The sequence below is a fragment of the Xenopus tropicalis genome, chromosome 6 (genome assembly GCF_000004195.4).
Source record: "Xenopus tropicalis strain Nigerian chromosome 6, UCB_Xtro_10.0, whole genome shotgun sequence".
Classification (NCBI taxonomy): domain Eukaryota; kingdom Metazoa; phylum Chordata; class Amphibia; order Anura; family Pipidae; genus Xenopus; species Xenopus tropicalis.
In genome coordinates this window covers 71,842,709-71,858,252 of record NC_030682.2, presented here as the reverse complement: position 1 = coordinate 71,858,252, position 15,544 = coordinate 71,842,709, and the positions used below count along the sequence as shown (strand labels likewise).

At 39.3% G+C, this 15,544-nt stretch overlaps 1 protein-coding gene across 12 annotated transcripts in view; it reads left to right on the top strand.

Annotated features, from left to right (window-relative positions):
• The window catches only part of LOC100145148 (uncharacterized), a 118,125-nt gene that overhangs the window by 17,772 nt on the left and 84,809 nt on the right, over window positions 1-15,544 (top strand). For 8 of the 12 annotated variants that reach the window (XM_012964283.3, XM_031903224.1, XM_012964281.3 and 5 more), the window contains 2 exon segments: window positions 6,254-6,328; window positions 13,699-13,835. In XM_012964283.3, coding sequence (XP_012819737.1) covers window positions 6,254-6,328; window positions 13,699-13,835 — 212 coding nt within the window. 12 annotated transcript variants of the gene reach the window in all.

Below are 15,544 nucleotides of genomic sequence, written 5' to 3'. Positions count from 1 at the left end.
GACTGGCCAAGAGGTGACATGATAACTATGTATAAATATATAAGGGGGATCATATAATAACTTCTCTAATGCTTTATTTACCATTAAGTCCTTTCAATGCGCACAAGTGCACCCACCCCGTTTAGAAGAAGGGAGGTTCCAGTTAAATATTCGGAAAGGATATTTTACTGTGAGAGCTGTGAAGTTGTGGAATTCCCTCCCCGATTCAGTCATGCTGGCTGATACGTTATATAGCTTTAAGAAGGGGATTGATGGCTTCTTAGCAAGTGAGGGAATACAGGGTTATGGGAGATAGCTCTTAGTACAAGTTGATCCAGGGACTGGTCCGATTGCCATCTTGGAGTCAGGAAGGAATTTTTTCCTCTCTGCGGCAAATTAGTGAGGCTTCAGATGGGGTTTTTTGCCTTCCTCTGGATCAGCTAAAAGTTAGGCAGGTTATACAGTGGCTTGCAAAAGTATTCGGCCCCCTTGAACTTTTACACATTTTGTCACATTACAACCACAAACATGAATCAATTTTATTGGAATTCCACGTGAAAGACCAATACAAAGTGGTGTACACGTGAGAAGTGGAACGAAAATCATACATGATTCCAAACATTTTTTACAAACAAATAACTGCAAAGTGGGGTGTGCGTAATTATTCAGCCCCCTGAGTCAATACTTTGTAAAACCACCTTTTGCTGCAATTACAGCTGCCAGTCTTTTAGGGTATGTCTCTACCAGCTTTGCACATCTAGAGACTGAAATCCTTGCCCATTCTTCTTTGCAAAACAGCTCCAGCTCAGTCAGATTAGATGGACAGCGTTTGTGAACAGCAGTTTTCAGATCTTGCCACAGATTCTCGATTGGATTTAGATTTGGACTTTGACTGGGCCATTCTAACACATGGATATGTTTTGTTTTAAACCATTCCATTGTTGCCCTGGCTTTATGTTTAGGGTCGTTGTCCTGCTGGAAGGTGAACCTCCGCCCCAGTCTCAAGTCTTTTGCAGACTCCAAGAGGTTTTCTTCCAAGATTGCCCTGTATTTGGCTCCATCCATCTTCCCATCAACTCTGACCAGCTTCCCTGTCCCTGCTGAAAAGAAGCCCCCCCAGAGCATGATGCTGCCACCACCATATTTGACAGTGGGGATGGTGTGTTCAGAGTGATGTGCAGTGTTAGTTTTCCGCCAAACATAGCATTTTGCATTTTGGCCAAAAAGTTCCATTTTGGTCTCATCTGACCAGAGCACCTTCTTCCACATGTTTGCTGTGTCCCCCACATGGCTTGTGGCAAACTGCAAACGGGACTTCTTATGGTTTTCTGTTAACAATGGCTTTCTTCTTGCCACTCTTCCATAAAGGCCAACTTTGTGCAGCGCACGACTAATAGTTTTCCTATGGACAGATTCCCCCACCTGAGCTGTAGATCTCTGCAGCTCGTCCAGAGTCACCATGGGCCTCTTGGCTGCATTTCTGATCAGCGCTCTCCTTGTTCGGCCTGTGAGTTTAGGTGGACGGCCATGTCTTGGTAGGTTTACAGTTGTGCCATACTCCTTCCATTTCTGAATGATGGCTTGAACAGTGCTCCGTGGGATGTTCAAGGCTTTGGACATCTTTTTGTAGCCTAAGCCTGCTTTAAATTTCTCAATAACTTTATCCCTGACCTGTCTGGTGTGTTCTTTGGACTTCATGGTGTTGTTGCTCCCAATATTCTCTTAGACAACCTTTGAGGCTGTCACAGAGCAGCTTTTATTTGTACTGACATTAGATTACACAAAGGTGCACTCTATTTAGTCGTTAGCACCCATCAGGCAATGTCTATGGGCAACTGACTGCACTCAGACCAAAGGGGGCTGAATAATTACGCACACCCCACTTTGCAGTTATTTATTTGTAAAAAATGTTTGGAATCATGTATGATTTTTCTTCCATTTCTCACGTGTACACCACTTTGTATTGGTCTTTCATGTGAAATTCCAATAAAATTGATTCAGGTTGTGTCTGTAATGTGACAAAATGTGGAAAAGTTCAAGGGGGCCGAATACTTTTGCAAGCCACTGTATATAGGCATTATGGTTGAACGTGATGGATGTATGTCTTTTTTCAACCTAACTTACTATAATGATGTATATTTAGTTATATATAAAAAAGCACAAAGGTGTGTCCCCCTTAGTATCAGAGGGAGATTATTTGGTTAAGTAGGGAAAAGGCAGAAATGTTATACTGTTATTTTTCATCTATCTACACTGCTGGGGTACCCTTTAATGAAGGCTTCCATTTTACTAGATCCATTTGATAGTATAACTATTGATGGATGGGCCCCCTTCTGTATGTCTATGATGTCCTCTAATGTAATTGTAATGAACAGTCATGTCCTATAGCAGGTTCGATTCTTCTTCAAAAAAGAAAGCAGCAAGTTTTATTGTACCATTCCTCTTATCATTTAATTTGCAATTCCCTGCACTCTTTCCATCTCTTTTATATCCTTTTTAAGGACTGAGGCCCAAAATGGCATTGCATGCTCAAGGTGAGGCCTTACCAGGGATTTATATAGAGGCAAAATTATTTTTCCATCCTTTGTTAATGCCCTTTTAATAAAAAACAGCAATATATTTGGTTAAGTAGCCTCTGAGCTACAAGTAGGGATTCACCGAATCCAGGATTTGGTTTGGTATTCGCCAGATTCTGGCTTTTTCGGCAGGGTACAGATTCGGCTGAAGCCATGGTACTGGCCGAACCGAATTTGAATTATAATTAGCATATGCTAATTAGATTTTGGAAGGGTTAAATGTTGCCGCATGAACACGGAAGTGGAAAATTTTTCGCCATCCAACTTTTAACTTCGGTTTGGCATTCGTATGAATCCCTTACAATAGATTCGGGGGTTCGGCCGAACCGAAAAACTGGGTTTGGTCCATCCCTATATACAGGTCCTTAAATCATTCTCAGTTCAGTCCTTCCCAGTACAATTTTGCTTCATTTGGAAAGAATGACTACAGTTATGAAAATTACAATTTTTAATTTGCCTGCTTATCTAATTTTCTTTTTAATCAACTGTCTTTTTAATAATGGTGAGAGTTTGTTTATATGTTTGTTTAATGCAGATTGATATGATTGGTAACCAAAAGATCAATTCACATGAATATAATAAAAGGACAATATCTTGCACAACCAAATTTAACTATTGCACACGTAAATACTTTAATAAAGCATTTTTTGCTTAATAAAATAAAATTGTGTTTTGTGTTTGTGGAAGCACATTTGACCCAAGCATCATTTTGCTGGGAACTGGGTACACTTAGATACTTACATAGTAACATAGTAAGTTGGGTTGAAAAAAGACATACGTCCATCACGTTCAACCATAATGCCTATATATAACCTGCCTAACTTCTAGTTGATCCAGAGGAAGGCAAAAAACCCCATCTGAAGCCTCTCTAATTTGCCGCAGAGGGGAAAAAATTCCTTCCTGACTCCAAGATGGCAATCGGACCAGTCCCTGGATCAACTTGTACTAAGAGCTATCTCCCATAACCCTGTATTCCCTCACTTGCTAAGAATCCATCCAGCCCCTTCTTAAAGTTATATAATGTATCAGCCAGTACAACTGATTCGGGGAGGGAATTCCACAACTTCACGGCTCTCAGTAAAAAATCCTTTCTGAATATTTAAACAAAACCTCCCTTTTTCTAAATTGAGTGGGTGCCCTCGTGTCCGTTGGAAGGACCTACTGGTAAATAAAACATTAGAAAGGTTATTATATCATCCCCTTATATATTTATACATAGTTATCATGTCACCTCTTAAGCGCCTCTTCTCCAGTGTAAACAGACCCAACTTGGCCAGTCTTTCTTCATAACTGAGACTTTCCATACCCTTTACCAACTTAGTTGCCCTTCTCTGGACCCTCCCTAACTCAGTCATGTCCCATTTGAGCACTGGAGACCAGAACTGAACAACATATTCCAGATGGGGCCTTACCAGCGCTCTGTAAAGGGGAAGAATAACCCCCTCATCCCGTGAATCTATACCCCTTTTAATACAGCTCAAAACCTTGTTTGCCCTTGCAGCTGCTGCCTGGCATTGCTTGCTACAGCCAAGTTTATTATGTACAAGGACTCCAAGGTCCTTCTCTTCTTCTGCAGAGTTTTGTGTCATCTGCAAACACGGATACATTACTTATAATACCCTCCCCTAAGTCATTTATGAACAAGTTAAACAAAATTGGACCCAGTACAGAACCCTGAGGGACCCCACTGAGAACCTTATTCCAAGTAGAGACTTTACCATTAACAACCACCCTCTGTACCCGATCCTGTAGCCAGCTTTCTATCCATGTGCAAACGACTTCACTAAGATCAATAGACCTTAGTTTAGAAAGCAGTCGTTTGTGGGGTACTAATAATATACTTAAAACCTTTTTGGGGTTAAGTCTCGGCCTCTGCCGCGATGCACTTCTCATTTTCTATCTTTGCCTTCCGGATTGCTGTTTTACAACACTTGTTATAGTGTTTATATTCATTAAACGCAGCTACTGTCCCCTCTGACTTCTATGTCTTAAAAAGCTTTCCTTTTTTTCCCTATTAACTTCTTTACCTCAGAGTTAAGCCACATAGGGTGATTCTTAACACTTCTAGTTTTTCTTATTAATGGAATAAATTGAGAACAGTAATGATTTAATATAATTTTAAATGACGACCATTTCTGCTCTGTGTGTTTATCAGAAAACATAAGGCCTTATCTATACCCTAAAGCGCTGTCCTTAAGGAGCTAAAATTTGCCTTCCTAAAATTCAGTGTCTTTGTTGCCCCAGTGTAAATTTGTTTCCTGCACCAAACATCAAATGAAATAACATTATGGTCACTATTACCCAGGGGTTCAACCACTTGCACATTTGTTATACGTTCTGGGTCATTAGAGATCACTAAATCCAATATAGCATGGTTCCTGGTTGTCTCCTCAACAACCTGTGACATAAAGTTGTCATGCAGCAAGTTTATAAACTTGTTCCCATTTACTGTCCTGGCAGTACTATGGCTCCAGTCAATATCAGGATAATTAAAATCCCCCATTATAATCACTTGCCCCAAACTAGCAGCCTTTTCTATTTGCAACAGGAGCCGAGCCTCCTCCTCCTCACTTACATTAGGGGGTCTATAGCATACCCCTACAATTAGTTTGGTAGATTTTTTACTATCTGTGAGAAGCTCAACCCATAAGGATTCTGCTCCCTCTGTTACCTCCATCACTTCCTCTTTAATATTTGCTTTTAATTCTTGCTTAGCAAACAGACACACTCCTCCTCCTTTTCTATTGCCCCTGTCCCTCTGAAACAATGAATAACCCCCAATGTTAACTGTCCAGTCATGAGACTCATTCAACCAAGTTTCAACAACACCAATCACATCATATTTCCGCACCAATGCCAGTACCTCCAGCTATCCCATTTTACCAGTCAGACTCCTTGCATTGGTAAACATACATTTAATACTGGTACCAGAAATTAACCCTTATTGAGTGAGAGTCTGGACCACACTGATTAGCAGGATCGTCAGTGGGGATTACAGTGTTAACCTTCACTTGTTAGCTTATTCCAAGGGCCCGGTAAAGTTTTCTTGAAGCAGTACACACCACACAATAAAGTTCATCTTGTTTGTGTCCAAGATTTTAGATATAGATATTTTTAGAAGCTTAGCATAGTCTCTAAGCCCAGTAAGCGTGAGATTTGTGGTAAGCAATTATTTGCTTGCTTAAATATAAGTGGAACTACAACATGATGATATTGATTTGTTGAACCAATGGTGACGTGAACAAAAAAAAAAAAAAAATCTTAAATCCTTGTTGTAGAGTTGGTCATCATTCATTGAAAGTGATACACTCATTACTTTTATCTTAAACTATATTTTTGCAGTTTCCTTATATTTATTTATTTAAACCTTGTTTTCACCCACTTATGGTTTTTTTGTACAACTTTTAACTTGTACCCCATTCTAAGATGAGACATATTGCTGCCTTGTTTGCACTGGAGTTGGATCCTGGTAAAACTGACCATAGTGTATGTAAATGTAATAGAGTACTTAGATTGTAAGCTCCACCAGGACGGGTCTGATGTAAATGATGTTAAAGTGCTGCACAGTAAGTTAGCATTATATAGATAAAGGATAATTATGAAATAAATATTTTTTTAATTTTGCTTCATTTTATTTTAATTCTAGTAGATTGTCCATTAAAACATTTAAAATGTATGCTGGCTTAATTATGTTTTAGACAAAAGTTCTTTGGACAAGTATATCAACCTTGAAGATTATGTTTTATGTCGAAAAAGGAAAGAGCCATTAATTGGTAAGTCAGCATATACTGTAAAGCGTAATGGCACGCCTGGGGATTTTTCAGTTTGGGTTTTTGATGTCAGAATACTATTTTCTTGCTATAAAAAAAAAAAATAATTAATCTTACGACAAAAGCATGACAAATCAGAATGCAAAAATACACTTGTCGAGATTATGTTGAAGTCAATGGCAAAATTGCTTCTACAACTGCTAGATCTTTCTTTGCTTAACTTACTTTCCCCCTGCAGTTCCTCCTATTGCCAAAACTGGGGACTGAGCAGGTGGGAGCTTAAAATAGCTTTTAAAATCTCTTGCACAGTCCCCAATTTAGATGCAGCATGCCACCCCCAGATCTTTGCAGCCTTAGGCCTGGGCCTTTGTGACCTGCCCACAAATTCAGGCCTGCAGGCATTTAACCCTTTTACTGCCAGCTGTTTTGGTCAAAGCGGAACTTGTATTGCCAGACAGTTTCTTAACATTTTGCACTGTTTCAATTTAGGAGCTTTTCCTTAGGGGGACTTTTAGTTTAACAAGGAAAACAATATATTGTTTTTTTTCAGAACAACCTCTTTCAAATCTTTCAAAATATGGTAGAATTTTGTGTAATTCCAATTCTGTAACAAGATATAGGCTTCTAAATGTCTACAAATGAAAGCAATATCATATTTTTCATAATATAAACACACATTCTAGAAACAAAAATTATTTTATGCACGAAAATACAACTAATTTGGAATATACCATGTCTTCTGAACGTGCCAGTACCAAAATATATATAGTTTTATGGAGAATTCTCACTTGTATAGGTCAAAAACTCCCAGCAGTACACTACCAAATTTCCAAAGCACTGTTCCAGAAAGCTGCATATGTTAGATTTCAAGGCCAAAAATTCCACTAACAGAAGGTTTATCCCAGAAAATTATACACTTTTGGAAAGAGCAGAGTCTGGGGAATCCTGAATAGGTAGAACTATCTGTCTACTCCAAACTGCCAATTGCAATGCTTTCCTAAAATTATTTTTTATCAAAATTTGTGAATTTTTTGAAACATCACTTCAAAGCTTCCAGCCTATTGTATCTTATCTCCTACAGGTCACAAAGTAACCAGATAAAACACCCTAAATATGAATGCCAGGGGTCCACTGAACAGTTTGATACACAATATATATAGGTCTACCTAAGTATGTGGCATGTAGGGGCCCCAATGTGAACATAAGACAGGGGGACTTACGGCACATAATACACAGTCATTGGGATTTTTTTTTTTGTAGAAACTGACTTGACAGCTGAGAACATTCATATGCACTATTTTCATTTGGGTGCCTCAACTATACAGAAAAACCCAGAAAACCATATATTTTTGGAAAGTACCCATGTTAGATTTGTCAGAATGTGCAAAGAGTCCTTTCTACACCAAAGTACCAATCTGCAAAGCTTTCCTAAAGTTTTTGTTTTTTTGACATTTCAGACAAAATCGCTTAAAAATGTTGCAATTTGCAGCTTTTATCTCACACAATTTCTTGCATACAAAGGCAAATCACCCCAAATAAGAACACCTACGGTCTACGGAACCGTTTTATGCCCAATATGCTTAGATATACCAAAGTCTGTGGTATTTGCTGACCCCAAAATGAAAATAATGCACATGGATTTGTTGCCTGCCAACTCGGCTAACTCCCCTAACTATTCAGAGATCCCCAGAAAACCATATATTTTTGTAAAGTACACATTCTGATGAATTCAAAATAAGTAAATATTTTCTACACCAAAGTACCACATGGCAATGCTATGCTTTTTAAAAACAGATCAGGAACACTAATACAGGGATAAAAATGCAATAAAACCACAAAAATTGTGCAAATCAATGAAGCAACAAAATAATACTTTTAACCCTTTAAGTGCCAGCAGAATTTGACATTTCAGTTCCCCTCAGTGCCAGACATTTTGTAAACATTCTGTGCTCTCTCAATTTAGGGGCTTTTACTGGGGGAAGGGTTACGTTTAGGTAGGCAAACTATATATTGTTTTTTCAGGAGAACCTGAGCTTTCCAAATCTGCCTTTGCCTTTGTTGAGTTTTGTTATTTCCACTTCTGGAACAAGATTTAGAGCTTGAAATACAAAAGAAAAAATGCTATTTTTCATGATATGGGGATTTATACCAGAAACATATTTTATTTTGTGGACAAAAATTCAACTGATTTGGAAAGCCTCATGTCTCCCGAACGTGCCAATACCTGATATGTATAGTTTTATTGAGATTTCTGACTTTTATAGATCAAAAACTCCCAGCAGTAAATTACTACATTTTCAAAGCATTACAGCAGAATACAGCATACTTTAAATTCCAATGCCAAAAATCCTGGAACATTAGGTTTACCCCAGGAAACTAATATTTTTAAAAGTACACATTCTGACGAATCCAAAATGGGTAACTATGTCTTCCAACTCCTAAGTACCAAACGGCAATGCTTTACTGAATTTAGACATCATATAAGGTAATGGAGGACACCTGACACTGCAGGGCTTTGCTGCAATTAGTGTTTTAATAGTGTGTTCCACTACATGTTTCGGGCAAAGCCCTTTTTCAAGTGAACAACATAACATCTGAACAAAAAAACATTTAAGTGGCTACAAGACCCAAGTCCAACCTCCCCCATCACCGCATTGGTTCCAAGCAGTCCAAAGGGAGGGGTTACTGCTCCAGGGCACTCAGTTAGGAGCCTGACCCCAAGGAAATTTTTTAAAGTCCAAAGTTATTTTTTATACATGGCCCAGGAACTACCAAGTAAATTGGTCTTCCACCATAGTGTAACTGTAAAAGAAAAACAAATTCCGGGTACAAGCACAATACATATACTGCCCATCTTAACTGATACCTATTTTCTACTTGGGTGTCTTACCACATGCTGGCAAAGTCTCACTAGGGCAGTTCATTTATATCTGTAAAAGAACAGAGGTTACCATTAGAGGTGTATAGTTTACAGAAAACATTTTACACTCCATGCATCATTTAAACCAGTGCTGTCCAACTGGCGGCCCATATACCACAAGAGGAGGGGATTAGGTATGTGGAAGAAGCCCTATAAGACAAATATTCCACACCAGATGGTCTATTTTCTAATTGATTGCCTCAGCCTAGTGTTGGGTAAAAACTATTTCAGGTTTAATGGAAAGTATTTCTGGCAAAAGCAAGGGACGTCAATGGGTTCTTCAGTAGCGCCTTCATTTGCTAACATCTTTGTATACACCCTTGAGCAGAAATATTTCATGGCACATCGATTCAGTGGTTGTATAAAATCATATCTGCGCTATGTGGATGATGTGCTAGTAATTTGGAATGGAACAAAAGAACAATTCCAAGAAATGGTGAGGGAAGCAAATTTAAAGCACCCCACTATAAAGTTTACTTATGAAATTGGGGGGACTAAGCTAAACATCCTTGATGTGCTACTGGCTATTGAGAATGGTCAGATTTCCACAGGCCTGTTTAGAAAGCCAACGGACAGGAATAACCTGTTAACTGTAAAGAGCTTCCATAACCCCAGGGTTATCACTGCCATCCCCAAAGGTCAATTTATGCGGGCACGCAGAATAACATCCGAAGATAAAAAATATAAGACAGCAGCTAAGGAGCTGATAGGCCGTTTCAAAGAAAAAGGCTACAATAAGCATAAACTCATACAAGTAGCAGAGGAGGTGCAAAAAATACCAAGGGACACCCTACTAGAAAAACCTAAAATATGTAGAGAAACTACACCGCAACCCATTTTTGTGAGCAAATACTGTGAGGCTAGTAAAAAACTGGACACTTTGGTTAAGCAGTACTGGCCAATATTGGCAGCTATTCCTGGGTACCCTGAAGTGCGGCACAGCACCATGTCTTAATTGCGTTTGCTGCTCTGGGGTAATTAAGGGTGACAAGTTTAACCATCCAACAAAAGGTTACCCTATAAAATTAAAGCATTTTTCAACATGCGATACAAAGAGTGTGATCTATATGATCAAATGCCCCTGCGGCAAGGTGTATGTTGGCCAAACTAATAGACCTGTCAAGACCAGGATAAAGGAACATAAGGGGGACATTAGAAATTTTAAAGAAGGTTCCGCCAGCGATACAGCTGTGTCCAGACATTTCCACCAGGTAAAACTTAACCAATCGCAACTGCGCTGGATGGTGCTAGAGGTAGTTAAGTACCCCTCAAGGGGGGGGGGGAATATAACAAAACTACTCTTGCAAAAGGAGGCAGTATGGATAAAAAAACTGAACAGTTTAGCGCCTAATGGTTTAAATGATGCATGGAGTGTAAAATGTTTTCTGTAAACTATACACCTAATGGTAACCTCTGTTCTTTTACAGATATAAATGAACTGCCCTAGTGAGACTTGGTCAGCATGTGGTAAGACACCCAAGTAGAAAATAGGTATCAGTTAAGATGCGCAGTATATGTTTTGTGCTTGTACCCGGAATTTGTTTTTCTTTTACAGTTACACTATGGTGGAAGACCAATTTACTTGGTAGTTCCTGGGCCATGTATAAAAAATAACTTTGGACTTTAAAAAATTTCCTTGGGGTCAGGCTCCTAACTGAGTGCCCTGGAGCAGTAACCCCTTCCTTTGGACTGCTTGGAACCAATGCGGTGATGGGGGAGGTTGGACTTGGGTCTTGTAACCACTTAAATGTTTTTTTGTTCAGATGTTATGGTGTTCACTTGAAAAAGGGCTTTGCCCGAAACATGTAGTGGAACACACTATTAAAACACTAATTGCAGCAAAGCCCTGCAGTGTCAGGTGTCCTCCATTACCTTATATGATGTCTACATGCAATTAGTGCTACAACAGGAGCGATAGCCTGCTTGAATGAGGTAGCTGTACTGGAATACTGGACTTTTGCTTTACTGAATTTAGCATTTTCTATAAAAAATTAAGAAAATTCTAAAAAATCGCCTCAAATCTTCCACTTTCAAGCATCATATCTCCCACATAATATTAGGTACCAAGAAAACACATCCTAAATATGAAAGCCAAGGGTCCACTGAACAGTTTGATGCCCATTGTGCATAGGATCACCAATGTATCTGGCATTTAGAGACCCGGCATGTGCATTATGTGCCATAAGACCCCCTAACAGTACGGAGACCCTAGAAAACTATACATTTTCCGAAAGTACACATTCTGACAAAACAAAAATGGGTAAATATATGTTTTGTATCTTTTGCAAACTACCAAACTACAAAGCTATGCTAAACAGAACGGTTTTTATGACATTTCTGAAAATCGTCACAAACCTTGCATTTTACCACATTATGTACCCCCACATTTTGTAACGTATCAACATAAAACATTCTAAATATGTACGCCAGGAGTTTACTGAACAGTTTGATGCCCAATATGCATAGATTTACAAAACTATGTGGGGTACAGAGGATGCCAAATTGAAATACAGCAGACAAAATGTCCAGATTCGAAGACAAGTAATAGTACATACCCACAATGAGACTACTGCACATTAAACACCCTGTGCATCTGTATACTCCAGGGCATGGGCTCAGAAAGTGGACCTTATTTTTATGTGAAATGCAATAAAATTGCTAAAAATAAAAAAAAATCACTAAAATCATTTTTTTTTTTTTTTGCCTAATATCTGCGGTCAGAATAACAGTTTGAGTATTTTGGCTTGGGCAAATAAGTTTTACAGACAAAGTCAAGCAAACAACAACTATGCATTACTGAAAATGCAATAAAATGGCTAAAAATGCAATAAAATACCTAAAAATGCACCAAAATCACAGAAAATGTAGTAGACACTAGGTAAAATGTGTTTTGTGTGTGTACAAGTAAGTGTGAGTGCTGTAAGTGCTGTGAATGTGTGAAACCACCCCCAAAAATGTATGTGTGTGTGTGTAAGTATAAGTGTGTATTAGTGTAATAAGTGTGTGTTTGTGTGTGTATTTGGCACTTACTTGGGGTCTAGAAGCTGAGGATCTGCAGAAGAGACACGAGCAGGCACAGCAGCAGCCCATGTGAGGGCGCGGTGCAGAAAGGAGGGGGGCCAGAGGGGGAAGCTGGAGAAGGCAGAGGCACTGCAGGGGAAAGCCACGTGGATGGCAGGTATGTGCTATGGGGCCCCTGGGCGATCGCGCCCCAGGGGCCACTTGTTCCCCACCTGTGCTCGTTGCCTAGGGGCTGGGGAACGAGTGGGGAGCCGCTCCTCCGCTCCCAAATCCGGAAGTAGAATCTACGTCCTGTGGTACTTAGGTACTTTGATACACAGGACATAGATTCTACGTCCTGTGGCACTAAAAGGGTTAATAAAAGTGTTTGTGCATACATGTATGTAAATATCCACATACACACTTACTTATTGAAATAAAGGTTGTATATGAGGTATACTGATCCAATCGTATCAAAACTACATTAATAAATACACGGCCAGTTCCCAAAATTTACCTAAGGTAGATATTGACTTCGGTGTATATAAACCCCAGGTCCTCCGCTAAGAGCCAGCACCCCGACACTGGAAATCAGAATAGTCAAGGAACTCACCGACGCTGCAGTCTGGTTCGGGTGCTTGGAGCCCCGAATTCGTAGCCCAAGGGAGCAAAACTTAGAATAAAACGGCTCTTGAAGCGCCACAACCGCCAGAGAATAAATAAAATCCGATCTTTATTCACATCCTTTTAAAAACCCAGAAAGCCTGTTCTCTGGCGGTTGTGGTGCTTCGAGAGATGTTTTCTTCTAAGATATACATGTATGTACACATCTAAAAGTTGTCAGTGTGTAAATGTGTAAATAAGTGTGCTAAAACGTGCAAAATAAAAAGAAACAAAAAAAACAAACTGTTCTAAATTGTGTGCTATATGTTTGTAAATGCATGTAAATGTATGTAAGTGTGTCTAAATGTGTGTATTAAGGCAAATAAAAGCAACATGTCCTGGAGGTAGAAGGACACAATTATCACATGGAGGGGTCCTGGAGTCTTCTGGAGGGTCAGTGTGCATAACTCATCAGGCAGCAGGAAGTGAGTGGGCGTCACTGGAGGGAAGGAGTAGCAGAGGAGGTTGGTCTTGCGTTGACCGCATCGCAGGACCGACATGACAGCCCCCCTGGCTCGTTGCACAGGGGGCTGTCATTGTTCAGAACTCTGCATACTCAGGCATGCGTGGTTGGCAGATAACGTATATTTCTGCAGTCACAAATGCCATACGCTGTTGGCAGCAGAAAGGTTAATATGTGATTGTGTAATATAGGGTTGCTTCTTCAAAGCTGATTTATTGTTTAAGACAATTTTACTTTAAAATTGCTTATTTTTGTTTTATGCTTTTCTTTCAAGCTTAAGAAATTAAATCTTGTACAGGTACCTAAACTATTACCTTTTATGTTTAGGTTTACAGTATATTGTACAAATGAATTCAGATGTTAGGTCCGAGACCGCTTTTCAGTGTAATCTTTGTCTAAAGAAAGGACCACTCTATTGCATAATGCAACATCTCAAAAGCTTCAAGCACAGACTGAATTATATTGTAAGTATAAATTCTTGTCAGGTATTTTTTCTGCTCCAGGGTTTATCCATTTTCATTGTTTTAGAGTATATTGTTATTTTGCATTGGTTGAAGATTAACTCTACCCAAACACAGCTTTAGCTTTTTGAAAAGTAAACATAATTTCAGGCAACTTTGCAATACACTTCTATTAAAAATATGCAGCCTTTTCATGATCTTTGATTTAATAATATAGTTTGGAACAGTTACCTAAACATAGCCCCCTGTTCTCTTGCTGATCTGGCTGACTACTTTGAGACTCAAAATGTAACAGTAATTGACTGTCCACTGCCTGCCTTTAGCCTGCATCCTCCAAATCCGATAATTCCCTGCATACGTGATGTCAATAAGGAAAATAACATCACAGTGCAATGCATTGGGTTAAGATGGTTCCTGCATGCTGTCTGTAAACTGTGGAGTTTTTACAATTTGTAACATTAATGTTTTAGTCCCTGCTCCCCAAATGATGCAAAAAGAGAAGAACAGTTTTGTAGCTGGATATCAGTATATAACATATTTTCACTCTTTTTGAAGGAACAGATTACTGTAATGGGTATTTTATGGGTTTCTGTGTTGTGTGTTTTTTTTTTTTATTTTATTTGGTTTCAACAACATAACAAACAGTGGTTTGACATTACAGTGTGTGAGTAAAGGCCAGAATTGCTGTAGTTGAGACTGACAATAATTGTACAAGCAATAAACGGAGACACCATAGGCACTATGCCTACAGCTTGAGACAGAATATTTAATGAAGTTTATATATATATATATATATATATATAGATATATATATATGAATTGTGGGGCATGCCCATAATAGGTATTAGGTAGAAAAAAAAAGTGTCAGGGGCCTGGCATTTGGGGCAGGAGATGGTAGGGTTTCTGTCCCTTGTTGTAACCTCAGTGGTGTAATTCCAAACTGAATAATCCTGTCTCTTGTGGAAATCAGGTAGCTGTACAGGTCATTTGTTGCATCCTCCCACTTAACGTCATCTAATTGAGGAATATCACCCTCCCATTTGTGTTTGGCTGTCTCAAAGTGTGCCCCTAGAGTTTCTATGAGCTTCTTATACAGGTCAGGCACAAGCTTGTATCTCCAATGCTTGTTGCAGTTGGAGGTAACGATATTTGTTATGAGGGATGGCTGGTTTAATTTTTTCCTTTAACTGATCCAGAGTTGGGAATGTGCCATCAATCAGGAGGTATGGTCAATGATGGACCCCATGCCTGGGCCAATTATGGAAGTCTGGTATGTGCTGGAGATGTTTAAAATTAGAAATTCTCCAAAAGGGAGAGCGGGGTGAAGGTGGGGGATGGCCATAGTAGTCAATGTAGTGGCTAGTGACCATATCTTTTGTAGAGTTTTCAAAACAGGGGGTAGTTCTGGAGGTAACCCCCGGTTTTCCTGTATGGTCTGTTTCAGGAGACCTCCATGGATCCTGGACAGTTGGGACGTAGGCCTGTGAGGGGGTTGTCGTCATTGGGGTTAAGCCAGTTATGTATGAACATTAGCTGTGCTGCATAGTAGTAAAAGTGGAGATATGGTAGGGCTAAATTCCCCTTTCTCTTGTGGGGCCATTAACGTTTTCCTGTATACACTGAGTAGTTTCCAGGCCCAAACAAAAGGGAAAAGAATGGAGTCAATGTGGTTGAAAATTTGAGAGGTCAGCAATATTGGTGGATTTTGCATG